Source organism: Opisthocomus hoazin, chromosome 7 (genome assembly GCF_030867145.1).
Source record: "Opisthocomus hoazin isolate bOpiHoa1 chromosome 7, bOpiHoa1.hap1, whole genome shotgun sequence".
Lineage (NCBI taxonomy): Eukaryota > Metazoa > Chordata > Aves > Opisthocomiformes > Opisthocomidae > Opisthocomus > Opisthocomus hoazin.
Window position 1 is genome coordinate 1,416,236 of NC_134420.1, and position 13,953 is coordinate 1,430,188.

At 44.4% G+C, this 13,953-nt stretch overlaps 1 protein-coding gene across 7 annotated transcripts in view; it reads right to left on the reverse strand.

Annotated features, from left to right (window-relative positions):
- GATD1 (glutamine amidotransferase class 1 domain containing 1) overlaps positions 1-12,504 on the reverse strand; it is a 109,710-nt gene extending 97,206 nt beyond the window's left edge. For 2 of the 7 annotated variants that reach the window (XR_012764461.1, XM_075425113.1), the window contains exons 1-7: positions 12,406-12,504; positions 11,440-11,516; positions 10,971-11,076; positions 10,293-10,400; positions 9,591-9,685; positions 8,329-8,422; positions 6,335-6,446 (exon numbers count right to left, since the gene is read on the reverse strand). Coding sequence is in view for 6 of the 7 variants with exons in the window: in XM_075425113.1 (XP_075281228.1) it covers positions 6,335-6,446; positions 8,329-8,422; positions 9,591-9,685; positions 10,293-10,400; positions 10,971-11,076; positions 11,440-11,516; positions 12,406-12,502 (689 nt within the window). In the remaining variant the exon portion in view is untranslated. Of the gene's footprint in view, positions 1-5,183; positions 5,894-6,294; positions 6,447-8,328; positions 8,423-9,590; positions 9,686-10,292; positions 10,401-10,970; positions 11,077-11,439; positions 11,517-12,405 lie in introns of those variants that run through there. The other 5 variants (XM_075425115.1, XM_075425114.1, XM_075425116.1 and 2 more) reach the window with 5 other exon arrangements.
- Positions 12,505-13,953: the final 1,449 nt, after the last annotated feature.

Below are 13,953 nucleotides of genomic sequence, written 5' to 3' on the forward strand. Positions count from 1 at the left end.
GATCTGACACAGTAAGTCAATTTGTTTATTTTCAGCCTCCCAACATAGAATTTCACTTGTAAATTAGTCCTTAGAGATTCATTTATACAGACTATCAAATACAGCCATCATAGGCTATTACAGACTACGTGACACAAGCCAGACAGTATCTGACTAGTACCATTCAAAATTTTAAAACAAATCACAACCAAAGAGTCATTGCCATTTATTCTGGTACTTGTTTTGACACACTAACATTAGAGAGGAGAAATTACTGCCCCAGTGCTCCCAGCTGCCTAGTCCCAGCAGGATGACAGGTCAGCTTCTGACACTGTGTTCCGCATCCCAGTGGACAACATGGAAATCCCAGACAGGGGAACTAAAGGGACATACCAGACCCTCTAGATGAGATGAAATGCCCTGCAGACCTAGAAGTCTGCATTGACAAAAGGCTCCTTTTATCTCTTGCTAGTATTAAACATCTTCCTGCACAGGACACAATACACCAGGCAGAGCCTCCTGGGACAGCAGTGTGACCAGTGCAGCAGCCAGGTAATGTCTCAGAGTTGTGGGACTCAGTCATACTGCGATTACCCCGTTTGGCTCACTGCTTGTGTTTAGGGCAAGCATACAAGCAAACCCAATGATTCTCAGTTAATTGTCACTGCTGCAGCTGCAATGGCCTACAAGGCAGCTCACCACTGATAACGGTCCACACTAAGGGAAGTGGACAACCCTGTACAAAGCCAAAAGGGCTGTTCCAGCAACAACAGAGCAGAAGTCAGTTCAAACAGAAAAGCCCTCGTGATACCCAGAATCAAGTGTGGCAGAGCTTATCACACAGCACCTAAGATGAATAAAGCAGAAGAATCAATTTTTTAAATTTTTTTAAAGATTATACTGTGGAAGCTCCAGGAAAAGAATCTCATTTAAACATTTTAATACACTACTGCAATGCTAGTATGACTGACAACCATTAGCTCCAGACGGCAGCACGGACTGAGTTCAAACATCCTGTAATGGATTCTTAAAGCAAGCGAATGTTTTGTTAAGCGTTCTGAAGAGACAATGCTTCCTTTCATCAGAAACGCTGAGTTTACCCAAACTGTCTGGATTCTAAGCAGACTGCAGCTGCAGTATCGAGCTATAGGAGAGGTATGGCAGCGCAGGGGCAGCCCAAAGCCCAAGCTGTTGGGGATCGGGCCATTCCTCATCACCTTTCGTGTCACACAATGTCTTCTGCCCTGCAAACATTAGGTTAGTCAAACCAGAAAGATAACCTTTTCATTACTGTTACAGCCAAAACTTAAATTGAATTAAAATGTAAAAAATATCAAAATTGAGATCACACCCACAAGCAGGTCTTGGGGCTCACTCCAACTGCTGCATCAGTACGCAAATGTCTTGTGTTTAAGTATCCCTCCTCGCAACTTCTGTGTACAACTGCCAGTAAGGGCTCCTGTTACATTAAAGATGTTCTCTGCCTTTCCCTTCTTCCCTGCAGGGACCAACTGCACAGCTTTAGGGGTAAGTGTGGTGCTGGGGGATGCACAGCGATAGGTGGTGTTTTGATGGTGAAGAAATCCTTTGTGGGGGTGCAACACAGGAATGTTTCTTTACAGCTGTGAACCAGCTGCTGCAAAGGTCATCCTAGGGAGAAATCCTCTTAGAAAGCCCCTCGTCCCTTTGGATTCATCCCACATGTTTCTCCTCTGTATTGCAGCGGCACTCTGAGATACTTCAGTGCCTGCCCATAAGAACAGAGGAAAACACAGCGCACACTTCCGTGCATTAGACCCAGACAAGAGTAACACTCCCTCATTTGTATGTAGTTCCCCAAAAAAGTCAGCAGCTGGATGTTACCCAAGAACAGAGATTTCTAAGGAAATAAGCCTGGTTGATAACACCCCTAGGACCAAAGCACCAAGCACGCCAGAGCACAACACTGACACAATCAGGATTTGTGTGGGCTGAAAGTCTCCAGAATTTGAAGCTTTCAATTTGTTTGAGAAGCAGTTTCTGGCTTTGGGACAAAAGGGCCTGTCATGTGGTGTAAATGCCAGAATCCTCTGCAAAGGACTGATCACAGCAAAACACCAAGCATTTGCAAGCACTGCCAAAAGCTCATCCTCCCTGCAGCGTGCAAATTGCTGCATGCAAGACAGGTAGAGGGAAAAACCACCACGCTGCAGAACACATACTAAACGAGTATGTCAAGAGCTGGCATATTTTGCCGACTCCTGACACTGCCTCTAGCTGACGGCTCACCCATTCAAGGCAGTGATACGCTATTTCTAACCCACATCACTAGATGGATCATAAACACTTACCTTTACATCCAAATTAATGTTAAGCTAAAGATTCTCACACGTGGCAGTGGAGACAACAGTAACTATACTACAAGCTAAGACACTGATAAAGGTCAACAGGCACAAGGCACTAAGCAGCAGCATTTCTCATCTACACTAATGCCCCTCCAAACACCCCACGGCTATTTGTCAGTCTTGTTACATATAATTGGGTAAGAAAAGTATTTAAAATTGGGCTGCTGAGCAGTTTGAGCACACTGTGTTCTTACAACCAGGGAGGAAAGACGCGTGCCATTTTAAGGCATGACATTTTAGTCAAATGCTGGAAAACAAACTCAGGACAAATACCGCTGCTTGGATGCCTGGGATGCAATACTGCACTGGCCTCCTGCACAGCCTGACCAGGAAGCACAGCACACAAGGTACAGAAGATAAAAAATGAGGTATCTGAATTCTTCACACAGGAAGTTTAAAAAGCAAGATAAATCATTACTTTTTCCGTAATGTCACTTCATGATTTTAGTTGCTGTAAGTACCTTTTAAGCAAAAGAAAAAATAACAAAAAATCAAGTGTTACATTTGTGGAACAAAATTCACATGGAACTGAAGCGGGGAAATATGCTACAATACCCCAAGCTATAGACATGCTGTTGCCTTTGAAGCCTGTACTTCAACCCTGCTGCTTTTAGCTTCAAAATAAGTAGGAGTTACACAAATAGCCTGATGTGTTGTGGAAAATTTTTGTGGAATCAAGAGGTTTACTGCCGCTTTGAAAGCCATTCCAAAATGAAGAACTAAAAGAAAACTTATGAAAGGTTATCAACTCTATATACTATTCCTGACTAAGAGTGCAATTAATTCTATATGCATATGGTAAAGAAAAGTCAAACTATAATGAACAAAAATTACAGATACTACCTTTACATTTTAATCCACTGACATAGCACCCTCAAAATAAACAGAATAAAACTTTCCTGAGTGTGTTTGGCATAGCATTAAACAGCTTCCCATGTTTTCTACTTCAATTTCATCTTTTCACACAGTTTTAGAGTAATTTTTTCCAATCCTTGGCTGAAGTTGGTCATACTGTATGAGAGCTTAGAACAGCTACCATCACTAACCGCTCACAATTCGGCAGCAGTTTCTGAAGATGACACAATGCCAGCCCACCATCCACAAGACAGTTTTACCAAAGTAGTTTTGCTTTGTTGCTAGAAGATAGGCCACATCCACAGAGCCAGCATCCTTCTCTCATCCACCCATCACAAAACAGCAGGCACACGCACACTTGCGCACGTCACCTCTCCAGCCGCTGTCTGCTGGATCATGCAATTCTGCTATTTTACAAGAGTGGCTTCAACACCAGGGACTGGTTTAGATTACTGAGATAAAACTGACACCTATTGTGAAAGAATGAAGATACACACAGTAACTCCTCTTTATCTGCTCCCATATGGGAAGAACAACGAAGTGTTACTAAAATCTAACGGCAGTGCACTTTGTACATCAGTGTACTTCCCGATACAGGCACAAACAGCAGTTCCAACAGGCCCTGGCTGCCATAAAATGAGGAAAAATAGTACAACAAAGAATCAAAGCCTGTAGTGGTCTGCATAGTGTTTGTTCACCTGGAAGCTTATTGATGAGCCTGGACAGAACTTCACAACTAAGGAATGAACACAGGACACAGGGCAGACAGCAATATTCTATTTTTACAGGCAGACAATGAAAGGACAAAGTCACACGGAAGCACAGCCTCAGAGAGACTTGCAGCCTCTCAAAATCCCACTTCAGAAACAAGACTTCACTTTGCAGCTGCAGGCAGGGGTTAGATCAGGTGTGGCAAAGCTCCCTCACCTCGAAAGCCACATAAACTGCACCCACCTCTTCCAGGGCCCCAAATACCTGACTCAGCCCCCCCAAGCTTCGTGCTGAGGCAATCAGTGGAGTCTAGGGCATGAAGCTTCACCTTCTCTATGGAAATACAGCTTCTGGTGGCAGAGTGTCTCCTTGCTGTAGGTGCAGTGTGCAACATCCAATTACCCCAATTCCAAATACTACTGAAGTACAAAAACTTTCCATGCAATTTCACCAGACAACCCACTACAAATCCAGAAGGAAAGTATGCCCTGATGGTAACAGAGGATAGCTTAAATTCTCATTGCTGACAACTCCTCTTAGAGATTTGCTATCAAAGCTATTTGATATTTTAACTTCTATGAAAGCCAAAAATCCATTGAGCTGGGCTCCAGAATATAACAGTAGAAGACCCAACAAATCCCACAGCAGATTCTTTTAAAAATCGCACTTAATTCTTGAGATAGAACTGAAAAACTGAATTTCTACAGAAAAGGCATAAGACTACCTTGTTTGGTGACTGGTCATAACCAGTATGTTGTATTAGACTATTAAGAAAAAAAAGCAACCACAAAGGTCCTTTCCGTCACAGAGCACTGCAGAAGCGCTGCCCTCAGTTCCAAGAGTGAAGGGAAAATGTTAATCTGTTTTTCCCCCATAGATTTAGTATGTTTGAGCCTGCAACACCAAAAAATCTTCTCAGTCTGATTATTCCTTTCCATGTCCAACTTCCAGCCACATCTGCTGCCCAAAGCAAAAGAGAAGGCCAGATTTCATCTTACAGTTGGCTCCTCAGAAGATGTGATCCACACTATCTGCCTACATTTTTAATTTCTTTGTCCATAAAATTCCAGCAAGAGACAACTGCAATGTACTTGCCAGCGAGAAGTATTTCAAACATTTCAAATAGAACAAAAGTCATAACATACACACCACAAAGAACAGATAACCAGTTGGAAGACCATTTATAAACAGCTGAGCAAGCTTTTTAAACAGAAGTCCAATAATGTGAACAGGCAAGGAAGAAACAAGGGCACATTATGCTAACAGTATCACCACAGTGAGCTGCCTTCAAACAACTGGTTCTGCTTTATTCAGTTTAGCTAAGCATGTTCCATCCTATTCCAAGTATATCCAAGTGTCCCAGACACATTCAGACAGTAACTTTGAGACCGACCAAAACAGAGGTGAACGCATCCAAAACTGCATTTCAATGAAGCTTTAGGTGTAGATTTTCATGTCTGAAAAAACCACCAGATCATACAGAGTTCCAAGTCCTCTTTGGGGTAGTTACTAAAAATCAGTATAACGTCAACCTAGCGCGAGGTCTTCAGCTTCAACAATTTGTATTCATAGCACCAACTTTTTTTTCCCCCCACATCTGTAAATTAAGGGTCTAGAGAGAAGCAGTGAAAAAAAGATGTAGCAACACAAACACAAGGCGGTTTCATAGTTGCTTCTGAAGTGTGACGCACTTCAAAGTTTTCTTGTTCACAACCTTCATCCATTCTAGGTACGCAAAACCTGCCACTGCCAGTTCACTGCCACAGTCACTTCATAGTCCAGGACAGAAATTTAGAGGGATGTTTTATCCAGTTAACATACAAGAAAATCCTTAGCCTGCTGGCTCTTCATCCATCCTATTTGCAAAGAGACCTGCTCCTTCATTTCCTGCTGAACGAAACACATCCAAACATGACACGACCTGTTAGTCCACAGCCAGGAAAGGACTTCTAACACATATTCACCTGAACAAAAGAAGATTTTGTGGTTATTTGTATGTGTTCTTCCATCTGTCAAAATGAAAGACAGTCAAACAGCCAAGCCATTACCAAAGAAATCAAATCCATTCGTTCCGAGAATCCTAAAACACAACTAAATGCTACCTTGCCAAAGCACAAAGAACAACACACAAAAGCTGTTTCTCTTAACAGAAATGCTTAATGAAGCCTATTCTGCACCTTATTTTACCAGTCCTAACAGATAACTGCGCATTTCCTATCTCATTTTACTTTTTTTAATAATCACAAATGCTTTCTACCAAAAGAGATAACCAATTGAGTAGCTAGATCAAAGACACACTTCAGCAGTTAACCTGGGAAAAAGATTCTCTTGGGGGACAATACTCCTGAAACCAAACGATGCTCACCACTGTCCGTTCCCAGTTCTTCTCTCCCGTATTGTCTCACCTGACATTGCAAAGCATAAGCAGGTTCTGAACCGCAGGAAGAGTGGAATTCTCATTCTGTCCTGTCACCAGGTGCCTGTCCAGCACAACGTGTACAGCATCTGGATTGCTGGCTAAATATAGGAGAAAAAGCAATAAGCATTCTGTTAGTGGATACTTCAGTGTCAATATCACATCTCTGACAGAGCTAACACAGACAATAACTATTTCGACCAGACAGATTTGCTGGGTGACTGACATGCTGATCTATAACCCCCACATACAGGGACAGTTTTGAGCCCCCAGTCCTGCAACAATTTCATTAGAAAGTCCTTCTCTGAAAGGACAGCAGAATTCATCCCTTAGTCCAATTAACACCAGATAGGCAAAGTGCATACATCAAGAGATTTTCATAATAAAAACCTCAAAGTATATATTTTAAAGTTGTAATTACCCTGAACTACAATATAAACTCTTATGTAAGATATCAAAGTCATAATCACCATGCCACAAAGAGCCTGCAGGAAAATACTTGTTTTCTGGCCCATTATAATAGCCTGACGTGTTAATACATGCCAGCAATTGTTCAGTACTCCAACCAGTATTCTTAAATCACCTCATTCCAGACAGAACCATTATTTTGTCAGTAATGAACAACTCCTGTTTCTTCTCCCTCTCCCAGCACTGTCTAAAGACAGGCTAAGTGCCTTCAAATCCTACCTGCTTTTCCTCTTCTTGCTGCATTTGTCAGTACCACTGCAACCAGGCACATGTGACATTACAGGTACCACAGACACCAGCTTTTAAACTACCAGTACTGAACCCATTACACAGAAGGTGGCATCAGCAGCTCATTCAAAAAAGCATAAAGATGCCACTTAAACACACACAGGCTGACAACAGCATGGATGGAAGAGAATTAAGCAAAGAATCCACAGCAGTTTGACAAGACAGTGGCATTTCTTCTTAGCAAGACAGCTGCAGGGCATTAGGAGCCTGGTTCTGTTTCCTGTCAATGCCATGCGTGTAATCTCTAATCTGGACACTTCAAATTCTATCAGTTTGGTGGGTGGCACTATTCTGTTAAATAAAGGATGATTCACATACCAGGGGCATCACATTCTCCTCTTTAAGGACAGATTCTAAAAAATGACCTAACAAACAGCAGAGAATGACAGCTGCAAATGAAGAGAGCCATTTACAGCTCATTACTTAATTCTCCCTGTAGCTCTTCAGCATTGCAAGAGAGCAGCATGTAAAGGAAAATGACACTTTTCCCTGCACATCCAGAAATCATCTAGGAAAAAAGTGACACTTGTGCTTTAAGAGATTTAGTTTCTCATACAGGACAGAACTTCAGATTTTGCAGTTCAAAAGTCAAACTTCTACATTTTGACTAACAGTAATGAAATTACTAGTACGCAAACAAGGAAATACTACAAACTCAGATCTAGCTACAAGTAAAATACTTGATGGTAAAAGACAACTACTCAGTGACCAAAAACATTGTTTAAAGCCTCCAGCTTTAAATAACAAACCATTTGTTTGAATAAAAGACAACCCCAAAATCTAGAACTTCACCTCTCCCAGCAGAGCACACCCTCCCTGCCACGCAGCATGGGAGCAGCCGCAGCACGCTGCCTACCTACAGAGGTTTGCCTGCAGGCACAGACCGTGCATCTGCAGGTGGATGGCAACTCTCCCACACACCCTTCTCTGCAGCACACCTTCCTTCACAGCAGGACAAGCGAGCTGATGTTTACCACGGGGTCAAGGAGCATGCACAGACAACCACAGAGATGAGTGTGCTGTACTGTACTGCCCTACTTCTCCCCGAGCAGTATTTATTCTTAAAACACTCATTTTCTAATCCAGCAGTGTATTTGTTTATATCCAAAATGCAAATGGAAGATGAGATCTCTTGTCGGAGTCCTGTTCAGCTGTGTAAAACTAGCACAGTAACATTCACTTCCAAAACGCAGTCACAAAATAAAGTGCTGGACAAGAGTCACATACCACTAAATGTAGCTCCAGAATCTTTCACAAAATCTTCCACAATAATGGACAAACTGGCAAAATTGGGCTGCCTTACTAGTTCGTACACAGAAGGCTGAAAAAGAACAAAAAGCAGTGAGTCCGTCTTGCTTTTTACTAAAAGACCCAAGCAAAACCAACACATACTTCCACCTGCAATTTATTTTTTCTGTTCCCCCTACAATTCTCCCAACTGGATACAGGAAATGAAACAGAAGTGAAGCACAAAACCAAATGACCACAAGCAGCTTCTATACTTTTTCTGCAGGGTGCAGACTGAAAATTCTTGCATGAGATAGAAAGTCACTAAGCAATTTTTACACATCAACTAGACACTGAACAGCATGCATGCAATTCATGAAAGTGCAGACCTGCTTAGGTGTGACACAAACACTGTGCCACTTGCAGAGTCCAAATAACAGTACTCCACCTTGGAATGAATATGGGGAACAGCTTAAATGAAGAGAGAAAGATCTAGAGTACTTAGTTCAGTTTTTATGTGCACAGGAGGATCTTGAATTTTATGGTTTCCATAGCAACTACAGCTGGGCCACATCAGGCCTCTTATTTGAAATATTTTAGCACTGGTTGCAATGCCAAATACAAGCACATCAGGACACCGATAAGTTTACGGGACTCAAAAGCTAACTTTTAAACTTTGCGTGTGAATTTTCAACCCTGGAAGTTGTATTGTAGAGGTCTGCACCATCTTGGTGCACAGGTACAACTGCCATATAAATGGTCTGTGAAGTCAGAGATATGACCATACATTAAATAAAGCATCAAAGGTATCTGGCTATTTTTTGAATTACAAGCCCATTTGTACAAACTGCCTTTTTTCCTAAAACTTCCTCTACCTTTTAAAATAAAAGAGCACCTTGAGAAACAAAACTTACCTCCAGCATTCATGAAACCAAAAATAGTAATTCTTAAAAGCCCCTGACTAATCCAAAGAGCTGCAGTCATTTCCAGCATTTTATTGCTTCAGTTTAAAGTTTACCAAACAGTCAGAAAAAAACCACACTCTCCACATGACAGCCAAGTGAGACAATCCCTTCACACACTCTGTCAGGCCTCCTTGCCACTGACAACTCTCCACATCTTGCACTTAAACCAAGGGTACCACACAGATGATTTTTATTTGTAGAAATTTCTCAGGTACCAGCATCATCACCTGAAATCACAGGCCCCTGAGGAGCAAAAAAGCGCCCAAACAGCAAAAATCAGAAGAAAGCTCAACCTACCCCTGTCATGCTGTATCCCTGAAAAACCCAGGATTTATCCTCATTGGTGGCACAACACAAAGCTGCAACTCCGTGTCCAACCGCACAGATAGGCTCTGGAGAAAAATCACAGCATATCTAAGCAGTTGTGAACATCTTCAAATAGCTAAAACACAGATGAGTGCTAATGAGATTCTCCACATTACAGCATGTTGCCTTCCTGCAATCAGACTATACTGTGCTGTTTTTACTCTTAGGCTGCAAGGTTTTTCCTGCACACTACAATAAGAATTTCCCCAGTCTTGCAAAGAGTTACTAGCTGTTAACTCCAAGTCCAGAGACAGCATCAAAAAGAAAAACACATACTCAAATGGTAAATGAGAAGCACACAGGAGTCTTAATTAACCACAGCCTTAACAATGATCCTTCCACATTTGGCTCTGGATCTTGAATCCTGCTGACTTGGAGAGAGCCATTTCTGTACCAGCGTAAGGCAGAGAACCCTCTTCTGACGCAAGCATTGAAAAGCTACTAATTTTAATACAACTTTACACAAAGAGGACACTTTTTAAGAGAAGATACACTTCTCTAAAGCAGCTCTTTCCAGTTCTGAACGCTCTTTAACTATATAAACGTTTTCAAGTCATTGGAAGGTAACAATCTTACACGAACAGTAGGGTAGCACTATCTATTTTAACAAAATATCTAACCATGTTCACCTACTGTTCTCAGTGCTGAAGTGCTGCAGTATCTTAGCCAGGTACCCACTGTTTGCAAGGTCGGTCATAGCCCCAGGACAGTTTGGAATCAGCAACGCATGGTATCTAGCACCTAGTAAGGAGGAAAGGATAAACTAATTGTAATACAAATAGCATACAAAAAAGCCTGATCCTAAACCCATTTCAGATTTGACAAGATTCAGACAATAAAGCATAAGTCAGTCAAAAAGTGTGTAAACTGAATGAACTAAAGAAACTAGCAGATCTATGTGGAGTAGAGAAAAAGGTCCTTTTTAGGACAAAAACATGTATTTTTAATGAGACATTCCTACCCAGGCAAAGCTTAAAACTGCTATGTCTGCTAGCTTGTACTTTAGCAAAATATTTATTTTTTAAAAAATAACAATATATAGTGTATATACACACAAGAGAATATATATATTGTGTATATATACACACAGTGAGAGAATTACCAGGCCAAAATAAATAAGAAAGGAACAACTGTAGTTGCCAAGACCTCCCCTTAAATAAAAAACACAGCAACTGTAGTTGCCATTACTTTCTCTTAAAACACAAGTTTTATGCCTTCTCTGTGTCACTCTTCCCTAAAGACCTAACACTAGGAAGCATCTGTTTCTCCGATAAATGGAGAGGACACAGTGGCCAAAAGCAAAGCCCTCACCATCAATCGACTCCAGTTTGGCAGGGTTTGCGTACGATTTCATACGGAAGTCTTGTATCCAGCGCATGTTGCTCTCGTTCACATCCACAAAATCAATTGACTTCCCCTAGGGAAAATGTGGTTTAAAGACCGTGGTTAGGATCACAGCACAGACATCCACTATGTTTCTTGAAGAATGTGATATTTTGAGACACTTTTAGCTCTCAGACACCTGAAGTGTTCCACTTTTACCCGCTGAAGTAGTTGTCCTAATAGCTCTCGCTCCACTCTGAGGGTAACAGAGAGTGAACAGAGAATTCAGAACCATACTATAGGAAGCATGTGTTCAGTTCAGTATTAAAAAAGATTCGTTAATATGTAAAGCAAGTAAAACACCTCTCAAAAAAATGTTTACTATAATTCTCTTTTATCAACTGAGATATCAATTGGTTTCAGGCTGAAATCACAGTAACTGCCCATTTTTACTTACCCCGGGAGTTGCAACTTGTAGATTAAAAGCAGAGCTAGTCAGTGTAAAGCAGTGAAGGAAGGACTGGGCTGACACACCTGAAAAACAGAGTCCAACAACTTAAGGAAACAACACCTCATCCTAGTCACACCAGCTCATTTTCTCTAGCAAAGCTCACGAGCTTGGTTTTTTATCTTAAAAGCTCTCAATAATTTCCAAGGGTTATTTTAAGAGCTAAGAAATGCACAGCCTTCATTACAGGTGAGCTACATATTGTGAAATACATAATGAAGGCATTCTGCTTGTCTGGGTTGGGGGTTACAGTGAGGGCAAAGGGAAGGAAGGCAGAACTGAAGGGAACTGGGCTTCCTCCAGGCCTACACGCAGGCGCAGCTCAGCATTCTGCAGGCTCAGAAGCAGGCACCTGCAGAGGGGAGACATTCTGCGGGCTCAGAAGCAGGCATGTCCCGAGGGGAGCCCCAGCAGGCACCCCACAGCACAGCTGCACAGAGAAACATGCAGGCACGTGTGTGCCACAGATGAGCGCTCGCAGCAAGCCAGCACATCTGTGCCCAAGGCAGGTGCACCCGCAGCACAGCGTGGGCGCGCACACCCGCACACCCGCGGGGAGCCAGGCTGGGCACCCACGGGTGCCCGCACAGCCCGGCTGCGGTGACTTACACGCACACAGCCGAGACGCGCGGCCCACGCACGGCACAGCTGTGCACGCCGGCCTGCGGGCACACGCGGGACAGGACGGGGCCTGAAGAACCTCGCCCACGGCACGGCCACGCGTGCAAAGCGTGGGGCCCGCAAAGAGCCCCGCAGGCCGGGGACCGGCTTGAGACAGCGCGGCCGCTGCACCCCGGGGCGGGGGGCTGGGAGGCCGCAGGGGACCCGCAGGCCGGAGGGGCCCGCACGGCCGGGGCCGAAGGGCGGAGCGGGACCCGGCGGGATGGAGGCTTCCCCCCCCCGAGAGCGTCTCACCCGCGGCGGCGGCGCTGGCGACGATGAGGCAGGTGGGCTTGCCGAGCCGGTCCGCCATGGCGGGGCCCGGCGGGGGGGGCGGCGGCCGTCTCCTCATGCGGCCGCGCCGCGCATGCGCAGTGCGGGACGGGCGGAGGACGCGCGCGCGCAGGCGGAGGCCGCTGGGCGGGAAGCGCTGGGCGGGAAGCGCTGAGGGGACCGGCGAGGCGGCTGTGAGGGGCCTGTGGGGCCTTTTAACCCCCCCCCGGGGAAGAGGGCCGGATCATGCGGATCACCTGGTGGCACGTCCCACCTGCGTCCCCCCCCTCGCTGCTGCCCAGCGGCCGCCGCGCTTTGTGCCCCCGTTGTAGCCCCGAGCGACTCTGCTCTGGCAGCCCGGCTGTTTTCCTCACCGGGTTTTACACTGGGGTTTGGGGTTTTTTGTACATTTCATGTTTCCTCCTCAGGCTGGTGCTGACACCCAGTAGGGCTGTAACACTGCACGCCTGTCACGGGCACCACCCCGCCCCGGAGAAGGGCGAACCAGCGCTGTCGCGTTGTGGGTTGGAAATGGAAAAGCGGGCGTTGATGGCGAAACGCCAGCGGATTTCCAACGCCCAGCCACATCCAGTTTCAGCCCTCCCCCTTCCAACCACACGGAGCCCCTTCTCAGCCGACCGAACGCCAGGAGCCTTCCCACGAAGCCCAAGCCACGAGGGATCGTGGTTTGTTGTGCTGGCGATGTGTTTCTGACACATCAGATAAGGAGGAACAAAACTTGATAAACCCAAGCTGGTTTTAAGTTACTGGCTTAAGGTGCTAGTGGCTTAAGCTCTTTTTAAGCTGTTTTAAGTTACCTCTCAGGTTTTGCTCTTGATACCTCTCCCCCTCGGGGTGAATAACCTCAGGGATGCTGTGGAGGGACATGTGGGCTTCGCTGCTGTGGAGCAGGGCTTGTAGGCCTTGCTTGACCAAAGTCAGTGATCAAAGGACGCCCTGATGAAAGATTCAAGGACTGTGGAAAAGTACAGAAAGAAGTAAACAAGAACGGAAGCAAAGATTCATAAAGAAATGGGACTGAATGGTCTGCCAAAAAATGCAATTGGCAAGTAAAGATGTTACTGGAAGGAAGTTATATCCTGTACTAATGAGAAACTAGATATTGAATATAATTAGTGGTTGTCACCATAAATATCAGGTATAATCTGTAGCTGTCACTAGAGAATTGCACTTTCCAATGAGATAATCTTAAAAATAGTATATAAGGTACTGAATCTATGAATAAAGTTTGACATTTGCAGCATTCATATTGTATGCTTTGTCCATCTTCACCACGGACGTGTCGCAACAGGGACAAACGTCCATTCTGCTGTTTCGCATCTCTGAAGGAGCCACGGTTATGTTCTGTGGGATGGTACGAGATGGATCGGTCAGAGCAGGTTGCTGAAAAGAAATGATGCACGAAAAACATAGACGGACAGCGGGGTGATTTCCTGGAGCCGCTGGAACGAGCATGAGAATTGCAAACTAAATAAAGTCATCCAAACCTTCCTGAAGCTGTCCTTCACG